Here is a 10095-nt window from a genome sequence, read left to right as displayed (position 1 = left end):
CTTTTCATTTCAGGATTGGGGGAAAAGAGGAGGCTAGAAGAGAATCAGGACTCTATCTAATCACTTCATACACATTGCATTATTAAGTAAAGTATAAGGAATAGAGGCCCCTTACTTAGACTCCTTCATTAGATAGTTTTAGAGGCTATGTGGCATTTATTTCCTTTATTTCCTATTCTATCTACATGCCTTTGCATATTCCAACTTAGGCACTAATATGTCACTGAAAATCAATGCTTTCTGCAGTCTAATTAAAACTATTTTAGAGGGCCATAATATAATGAACAGAAACTTAGGAATATTTGAGCTGACCATGGGCTCTTTTAATATGATCAAAGGCCTCTGGGGTTCTGTTATATGAAATTATAGAAAATATTTTCCACTCACTTTATGACACTTGTAAAACAGGCTTTTGAACACTCCCTGCAATTTGCAGTAACCATCAAGTCAACCTAACAGAGGTCGCAAACTGGATCCAGTTCATCAACACTAGAGCATATATGAGAAGTATTGTAAATGACGTTCAGATTCTGGTGTGCAAGGCAAAATAATCTACCATTTATGACCTCTTTAATTTTTCTCTTTAGACACTGAACTTGCATGCAGGATGTGCTCTCGGACCATCCATAAGCATACACCAGCCATGTGCCCTGTCAGTTGCTGGCTGGCTGACCTCTCTGCCTTGGCCTGGGCAATACAACTTTAGCGCCAGGTCCAAGCATCTCTGGTTAAAATATTTTCAACTCTGCTGATTCATGCCCAGCTGCTTGGTAGCTACAGAGTGGAAACAGAAGGTGGTCACTAGAGACCAATTTAATAGCAACAAATGTTATTTTCACTGCTGAGCTAAACAAGTTGGATACCAGAAGACTGCAGATTCCAAAGGCTGGTACCTTATTCCATAAGGTTGTGTGTGGAACCACACAGCCCATCCTACAGGTAAATATATACAGGCTGATTTTAATCACTGGGACAGGAGAGAAAGCAATAAAAGCAGCTCCCTTCTTGGATTTTGCCACTTTTGTCCAATTGCATAATCCCCTCTTGTGAAACTCAGGACAGTCAGGAAAAAAGACCTGGCCCAAGACCTACTAACTCAGATTAAACAAAACCGAAAAAATGCGCACTGTAAAAGTCAATTACAGGGCATAGTCAAGGCAGGAGAGCGCTTCCTTGTGTACATCCTTCCACGCACAAAGGGCATGACAACTTCAGTCATGATGAAGGTACCAAGCAGAGAAAGGAAAGGAACTAGATGTGAGTTCCTCCTAAAGGCATTTATAACCACATAAATGTGAATATGCATTTCACATATGGTATATCATATAATCGTCATTAACCTGTAAGACAGGAAAAAGCACTGCCATTTTACAGATGGAGAACTGAGGCTCAGAGAGAAACTTACCCAAGATCACACAAGTAAGAAGTGCTAGGCCTGGCATTTGAACTGGGTCTGTATGGGATCCAATTTACCCTTTCATTCTATCAGGCTTCGTCTCCCACAGAAAAAATACCAGAACAGAGCATGGAGTAGATGACATTCAGGAGGCAGGCAGGCAGGTGGTGTTGCTAAGCAGCAGGGGCCAAGCTAAGGCCAGGAATCTACTGACCCACGGAGAGATGGCAAGAGCAAGCCAGGACGTAAGTCCAATAGTTGCAAATGATGTCATACTTGCCACCAATGATCTTCCCAAAGTCAGCTCCCAAGGCCCAGTGCTGTCAACAAGAAGCTAGAGACAAGGGCACCAAGTAGGAAGAGGGAGAGCTGAGACTCAGCTGGTACCACAGGAGGCCAAGGGGGTCACCTGTCCGGAAATGTAACCTGGACCCCATCGACTGAGAGGCTGATGCTGTTTAAATACTGTCTTGGCTACAGATTGGTCCAGGAACTACAGTCAAGCCTTCAGGTGAAAACCTCGACGTGGGGAAGAAGAGGGAGCAGGGCAGGGTTATGAGGCAGAACTGGCAGTTTTTTAGCTCAGGGCCACAGCAAATACAGTCAACCTTCCTTTACATTTCCTCATGTCAATGACCTCTACAGAACGCCAAATCTCCACAATCAAAGGAACAAAGGAAATCAAGATTATAATCTAAGCAAACTCAAGGGGAAAAAAAAGTAGTCTGCCAGAATTAGATCAGAATTTTGTGTTTCCAAACAGCAGCCTCATGCTGGCAGAGCTGGGCCTTGGGAGCAGATTCTGGGCGAACACTGGTGCCAGGCACGCCGATATGAGCAGCTGGCAGTGCTCCTCGGTGAGAGCAGGTGAGAGTGGCAGTGGGCTACTGCCACTACTTCTTTACCCAAGTCATCTGACCAAACAGACTAAGCCAGACCTGGATCATGTGAAGCGGAAGAGAAGGAAGCTGGCAGCAGGAGCAGTGAGCAGGACAGGTGTCCAGGAAAGCAAATGTCCCCACTGGTGACCTTCCTCTTCTCTCTAGAAGGAGGAGGATAATCTACAAATATGGGAGGAGGGGGACAAGACTGCAAAATTCAACCCTGATTCATGAGGTGAGTGACTGAAGAGACATCCAGGAGAGTGCTCTGGCTAACTAGATGATTATTCAGTCCCCTCTCTGCTCTCTGACGGAAGCCAACGTCTCAAGGCAGGTATCTGCAGCCTGGGTGTCCTCAGGTACCTGAAGGTGACAGCTAGGCTGGGCAGAGCTTTGAGTCTGCCCTTTCTGGGTTGGCTGCCTCTCCCTCCAGGTCAGTGATGCCACTGCTACTGGCCTGGGAATAAACCAGCCGGGGTCAAGGCGTGGGGCTGGAAGGTGAGGCCAAAGCTCCCGGTCAGTTCCTCCAGCAGCCGCTCATCTCACTCTATCACAGCATGTCTCCGGGAGCCCAGCAACCCCCTCATTCCTCCAGCGAAGGCAGCTCAGAACAACCAGATCCCTCCCTTCTAACCTCCGTTAGCCCGAAGGGAAACGGAGCTGAATAAGCAGAAAATTTTTAGAAAATCTAAAACACTACACCAATAAGGAACTATTGCCGGATTCAATCTAGACAAATCAGCTTTCTCAGTGGAAAAAAAAAAGGCAGTTTGTAAAAGATAGTTTGCTTCAAATATAAAAGATAAATTGGAAGAGATTTTTTGATAACAGAGATAAAAGAAATCTCAAGAAGTTGTCTGGTCAGATAGACAATAGGCAGTCTTCTTCAGAAAACTCTCCTAGAAAAGAAAGAACACAATTAACACCACTATCTAACAGTCTTTATAAACACCAACTAATTGTTTAGCCATAAATCTCTAAAACTCCCTTAATTTTAAACCAAACGTCTACTACCTCATACTCAGTGGAAACAAAAGTTATTTATCCAGAAAAGAAGCACCCAGACAGAAATTTTTTCACCTCAGTCTCTTATTCTCCAAAATAAAGACAATCCTAATTCATAAATGTTTCCTCAATTCTTTCACTATTTTCTTTTTTGTTTTTTCTCTGAACCCTCTCCAAACTAGTCATGAGCTCAGGACTGATCATCTAATTATTCGACAAAACAGGTGGTCAGAGCTTTCACTAGGTTAAAGTGGCTTCTATCCCAAGTGTGTTTTCTACACAACACCAGTTAATGTTTTGTTTTTGTCTATTTTCCAACTAGCAGTTCCAACATAAAACAAGGAAGAATGTGCAGAAAAGAGAAGCAGTTGGTGCTGGAAACTCAACAAAAGCCCAAGCTAATTTACAGAGTGACTCAAAAATCACCCACTTGAATTTTAAATCAAAATGCAGCAAGGTGGAAAATGGCACATGGCCACACAACATAAACTACCCAAATTATCAAAAGTTGTTAACGTCCTGCAGTGACACTGCTGATTAGCTATCTGGCCCCATTATAGCTTGCAGAATTATCTGACTGTTGTAGGAGAAACTGATTTCTTAAAGACAGGTTCCTACTTGTTTAAATGCCCATGTGCTACCAAAGTTAAATAAAAATCTTCATCCCAGGTGGACTTTTCTAAAACCATTACCAAATGTTCTAATCCCAAACTAAACTCACGGCAAACTGCTTTTCTTTGGATTACCCTAGTCAAAGCTCTCAGACCAGGGGCTCCCACCCTTGGCTGCACGTTGGAATCACCTAAGGAGCTTTAAAAACTACTGATGCCTGGAGCCCTACTCCCCCAGAGGTTCTGATGTAACTGGCCCGAGGTGAGGCCTGGATACTGGGATTTTTAGGGCTGTCCAAGTGATTCTAATATGCAGTTAAGGTGGACAACCACTGCCTTTGACATTATGAAACATATCAATTAAAAATTACATATTGTGAGCTTACTCTGTGCCAAGAATCGTGAGTTACTGAGGAAAAGGAAAAGTCTAGGATAACCCTGCCCTCAACGCCCTCAGTCAACAACTCAACAGTTACGGCATAGTGTGCTAATAGCCAGGAGCAGGCTCAGGGAGCAATGAGGGGAGCCCAGGAGAGGGGCATCTCACACAACCGGGCAGAGGGAGTGCTGTCAGGGACAGCTTCTCAGTACCGTGATGGAGCTGGGTCTTAAAGGCTAAGTAAGAGTCTGCCAGGAGGAGAGAGTGGGGAAAGGAATCCCAAGAAGAGGGACTAGAATGTGCAAAGAGGCCCAGGAGCTGAAGAGCATGGCCCCTTCCTTGGAGCTCTGCAAGTTACAGGTGAGGTAGAGGGTGGATGTGAGTACAAGAGGTAAATGAGGCTGCAGGGGCGTCCCAGGGTGCCTAGGGGGCCATAATTGGTAATGTAAATGGACCACATCCTCTGAGTGTAAGGCAATAGTTGGAGTGGTGGATTGCCTAACCCAAGGCAGAGGGAGGGGGACTGTTGCTTCTTTGCTCCAGCCAATGTGAGAATAAAGGCTCAGTATTGACACATCTTGCAGATTTTTAAGGCATACCGAGAATCTAGTCCTTATGTGAAATTTACAGGTTTTTAAATGCTCAGCAGGATAAACAAACAAGTCTGCAGGTCAGATACTGTCTAACAGGTTGCAGGTATGGGCTACACCTTTCCACTACATTACGGAAAATTAAAGGAGCGAAGGTGGTAACGTCCAATTTAGATTCAAGTACATTTTTAAATGTGAAACTGAACTGCAGTGTCGCGGACAGCAATCTGACAATTCTAATAGTACAAAGCTTTCCACCCCACAGAAACACTAGTCAAGGTGCCACTGTTCTGAAATTAGGCCCCTACTTTTTCATTTCTCAGATTCAATACAGGACCTTCTTACTTTTTTTTTTTTGAGGAAGATCAGCCCTGAGCTAACTGCTGCCAATCTTCCTCTTTTTGCTGAGGAAGACCGGCCCTGGGCTAACATTGGTGCCCATCTTCCTCTACTTTATATGTGAGATGCATACCACAGCATGGCTTGCCAAGCAGTGCCATGTCCACACCCGGGATCCAAACCGGTGAACCCCAGTCCGCCAAAGCAGAACGTGTGCACTTAACTGCTGCACCATTGGGCCAGCCCCATGACCTTCTTACTTTTAACTGTAGGGAGAAAAACCAATCTGGTAAATATTAAGATACAGGTAAAGACCAGACTTGTTAGGATTCAAGGTGATGTAAACTACAGTCAGATCTGAATTATACGTGCTGCTGGAGTACAGAGGTGGTAATCAAAAATCACAGATGATCTGCCAAGCTGGGCTAGGGCTCTAGGTCCCTGGCAATGATCCTCTGTAGGCTGGGAATATAGCCAGACAGGAGGGGGTGGAAAAACCCAGATGCCAGGAGAAGGTCACCGAGTCCCCAGAGACATCTTTGCTTCCTCCATTTGGAGCCCACCTCCACCTCCTCCCCAAGGTTAATTTCCCAAATGTAAGGGAGAAGGCAATCTCTTACACATGGTGATCAATTGTCAAATACTATAAGGCCCAACTGCAAATGGGAATTCTCCACATTTTCTCTAAGAAGTTGGTATCTATTTAAAGTCACAAAGCAAAGCCCTGTGCATGGTAAACAGAGCATTTATAGAAGATTCTCTAAAAATCTATAAAAAGGCACTTGGCTTAAATTTGGTATATTTCACAAATATAGTTGTCTATAAACAAAATTAGGAAATAACATTTGTATGACCTCATAGATTTCATGAGGGGAAAAAAATCCTAAGTCAAAAAACGGGCAGTGCAGGGCTGGCCCCATGGCCAAGTGGTTAAGTTTGAGCGCTCTGCTTTGGCCGCATAGGGTTTCGCTGGTTCACACCCTGGGCGCGGACATGGCACCACTCATCAGGCCATGCTGAGGTGGTGACCCACACAGCACAGCCAGAAGGACCTACAGCTAAAATATACAACTATAACTGGGGGGGGGGGGGGGGGGGGGGTTGGGGCGAAGAAGGAAAAAAAAAGAAAAAGACTGCAACAGATCTTAGCTCAGGTGCCAATCTTAAAAAAAAAAAAAAGGGCAGTGGTAAGAAACACATCATAGATACACAGCTACAACTGATTCTCAAAACAAATAAGTGGACACAAGTCCTGTCCAAAGAAAGTTTATTTAGTAAAGAGCTAACTGCTTGGGTTTTTTTCTTCAGGTCTTAATGGAAAGAGAAAACATATCATTACCATGTCTGGTAAAATGCCTGTAGCGTCTGCATGTCATTTCTAATTTTAGATATGGAAACAGGCTTCTCTCAGGCATTCTGACTTTCAAAGAGGGGTTGGTGAACTACAAGATATGAGAATCTCTGAAAGCCTGAAATCATACAGTAACATTTATAATTCAGCAAAAACAATGGTCCTTTCCTGCACAAGGAAAAGGCTATTTAAAGTTAAATCACATTTAACAATCTCTAAGAGTCTCTCAAATATTTTTTAAAAATTAACTATTACATAAACTCCGAAAAGATCTCTGAAGGCAGAGAAGGGAAAATACCTTTGAATATGAAGGCTTAAAGCTTAATTTGAAAAACTGTTCTCCATCCGTCAACTGTCATGCATAATTAAATAGGTAAATAAAGAAATAGCAGTAAAATCATTAGGTTTTTTTTTCAGCAAGAAAACAGAGTCATCTTAGTGAACACATAAAGCATGTACTAAGATGTATTATATTAGAAGGTACCAGTAACACACCATTTTTCATAAGGTTTTATCTAAACTTGTCCAATATGCTAATTTTTTTGATACAGAAATTAATATTTGTGCAAAAATTACCAGGGCCTTCTTTAAGATATGGCACAAGTTCTTAATTTCTGAAGTTCTTATTCAGAGAGAATGTAACTTTGATTACACAAATCATCAGTTGCTGGAATAGGGATGGTCCAGCCAACGAGAGATGCCTAGCTTAGTGACACCGCAAGGGCAAGAAGGAAAATGAACCGTCTGAGTATGAGACTGCCTACTGGGGAAACACACACACACACACACACACACACACACAGAGCTCTTTCCACTCCTCCCAGACTCACTTTTGAGTAGCACCCTGAATTTCCCCTCTGCAGGTTTTACACCACAGGACTGTGTTCCCCCAGGGTTCCCTTCAATGCTGCAGCCAGACCAGCTGGCCAGCGCTGTTTCTTCCATTTTCACCTGTTCGGGTTTCCTAAAAAATCTAAGAATACCGCAGTTAATCCACGGAGGAAATTTACTATACTCTTTCTTAATAGAGTCCAGTTCTACCTCCAAAGAGCCTGTACAACCTTACACCAGTGGTATGACTACTGAGATTTTTTTAATTAAAAAACATCTTTTAATTATACTTATTTTTTCAAAAAATTAACTTTTAAAAAGTACATTGCCCCAAGAGGACTATTGCTTTTGCCGGGGATAAAAGTGAGATTTAAACGCAGGCATCTGGGACTTTTCAAAGCCCCTATCACACCGCACTGTCTTTCTACCATACCACACTGTGACTTTTTTGGTACATTTAGAATTTACAGTATAAGTAATGTGTGCACCTGTTTGTACCCACATGCATGAATTCCTAAATGTATCTGCCACTCACTTGCCCCTCCAGAGGAATGCTGTGAGGGCTGAACGAGAACAGGGCTCAGTAAACATTAGTGTTCTTCCTAAGACCCTGTTGCCTCCCTGTTAAAAAGGAGGGGGATTCTAAGGCAGAGTGGATTGCTCACCTGCATAAAAATCACCTCGTTTCTGAACTCTGGCTGGTAGGTTCCTGGCCACTTGCTTGGATGGCATACCACAGCCTAGCCATATGATGACCACATCCTTCTCTCCTAATCACATGAGTAGACACTGTCACAGACCCCAGAGAAGACCTCGGGTGGGGTGGGGGACCCTGGTGAAGAGAAAGTAAGGCAAAACCCTGAGGGCAGAGTTGTAAGAAAACTACAGCTTTCCAAAACGTCGAGGAACCAAAAGACAAAGATGGGCCTTTCCACTGTAAGGAGTGAGTTCAGGGAGGAAGAGCTCTGTAGAACTAATTCCTAGAACAAGACCTCTAAGCAGGGGATGCCGGGCACAACCCAGGTTCGGCACCAAGACGCCTCCTGGGAAATGACAAAGAAAGCACTTCTGAAGCTAAGCGTGGGACGGGGTGGAGCTTGCTTTCCCAGTGACCAAGGCGACAGAAATAGCTCTAGCCCAGATTAGACAGCAGCTCAAAGGAGAAACTGGAAGGAGAGCCGGAAATGACTATATAAGTTCAAACTATGTGTGACACCGAGCCAATCAGAATTGAGCAATGTGAACATATGTAACATCCTAATCTGTAAATATATGCCCGAAAATTCCTATACACTATAGAAAGTTAAATTATCTCAGGCTGAGACACTGTGGGAGAGGAAAAATACTAAAACAGAAATGCACTGGAGGCGGGGGACACAGTTGGGAAAGGAAAAAAAAACAAAACCCTGCAGAATTCCCTTGAGTAAAGTCAAGAGAGTACAAGTTACCTGGGCACAGCCCGGCACTGCTCCACTGAAGACTGCTGTGCCAAATTTCACCCCATGGACACAAGAACCCCTTGGCACGTGGGAACAGAGTTTGAATCTTTTGCTGATGTACATAACACTTCGGAAATGCAGATGGTTCTGCTTTAAACACTCCTCATCATGTGAATGGCCGTGGACTACAAGTCTTAAACTGGACAGTGTTCTCCACCCCAGATGGCCAGAAATAAAATATTACTACTTCTGCAGCCCTGGAAGATAGAAAATCCATTTACTTAACAAATTTTGCTTTGCTCCAAGTGCAAAATGTCCTTCAAAGCAAAGGTGTTATGTTCACATTCAGAAAAGTTTGTTTGGCCCTACAATAGATAAATCTCCCAGATAAAAATCACCAATGTTTGGGATGGTCTCAGTAGATACAGGAAATAATCTGGTAAATATTTTTGCTTTTTCTCTCATCATTCCCACTTTGAAAAGACATTTATTAGTCTATGTTTTCTCAAATAAATCGTGAAAGCTGACCTATAGCAAAGTATAGCAACACTCTCTGAACAGGCTTTATACACAATAATTAAAGTAGAAAATGAAAACTTTATGCAGTCTTATAAAAATAATACAGAATTTATGAACTAGCTCATTAAAAAAATTCTATCTTATCAAAGTTTGTTTAAAAAATTGTTTAAACTGTTAATAATTGTTCTCTACCTGAAATGAAAATACAGAAAATATGTGAAAGCCATAAAATTATAAGGGTACCAGACATTCCTGTTCTTAGAGTACTTTACTAATCCAAAGGAGTCTAGGTGCGCAATCAGAGGTAAAAGACCAAAGAGAGCAGAAATAAGACAGCCTCTTAGGTGAGAGTTTTAAAGATACATCTCTCAATACCACAAAATACCTCTCAGTACCATTTTAGGTTATTAAGAAAATCTACCTCAACGTATCATGTATTTTCAACTTCTCCATAAAAAGAAAAAAATTCTGGGATTTTGACAATCAGCTGAAGGTCACAAAAAATTGATATAAGTAGAACGTAGGTCTCTCCGTTTTCCCAATCCACCACACAACAGTGACCTACAGACAGGAATGTTAATGATACAATTAAAAGTTCTCTAAAATTAAAACCGTATAAAGGAAAAAAGCCTCAGATGAAATCATATTTTAATATAAAATAGCGAAGGCTAAAAATGGTCACCTCTAAATTGAATAATTTTGAGGCAATAACAATAAGAGACAATTTAAATATTTTAACTATTTTTAAAATCAA

At 42.4% G+C, this 10095-nt stretch overlaps 1 protein-coding gene across 2 annotated transcripts in view; it reads right to left on the bottom strand.

The window, feature by feature from the left end:
• Positions 1-8435, bottom strand: part of PPM1L (protein phosphatase, Mg2+/Mn2+ dependent 1L) — a 215868-nt gene extending 207433 nt beyond the window's left edge. The window contains exon 1 of one of the 2 annotated variants that reach the window (XM_070583054.1): positions 8049-8435. In XM_070583054.1, the coding sequence (XP_070439155.1) occupies positions 8049-8054 (6 nt within the window). In that variant the 5' untranslated portion in view covers positions 8055-8435. Of the gene's footprint in view, positions 1-1405; positions 1508-8048 lie in introns of those variants that run through there. The other variant, XM_070583057.1, reaches the window with a different exon arrangement.
• Positions 8436-10095: the final 1660 nt, after the last annotated feature.

This window comes from Equus przewalskii, chromosome 18 (assembly GCF_037783145.1).
Source record: "Equus przewalskii isolate Varuska chromosome 18, EquPr2, whole genome shotgun sequence".
Classification (NCBI taxonomy): Eukaryota; Metazoa; Chordata; class Mammalia; order Perissodactyla; family Equidae; genus Equus; species Equus przewalskii.
The sequence above is the reverse complement of the archived record's forward strand: the minus strand, read 5'-3'. Positions and strand labels throughout refer to the sequence as shown.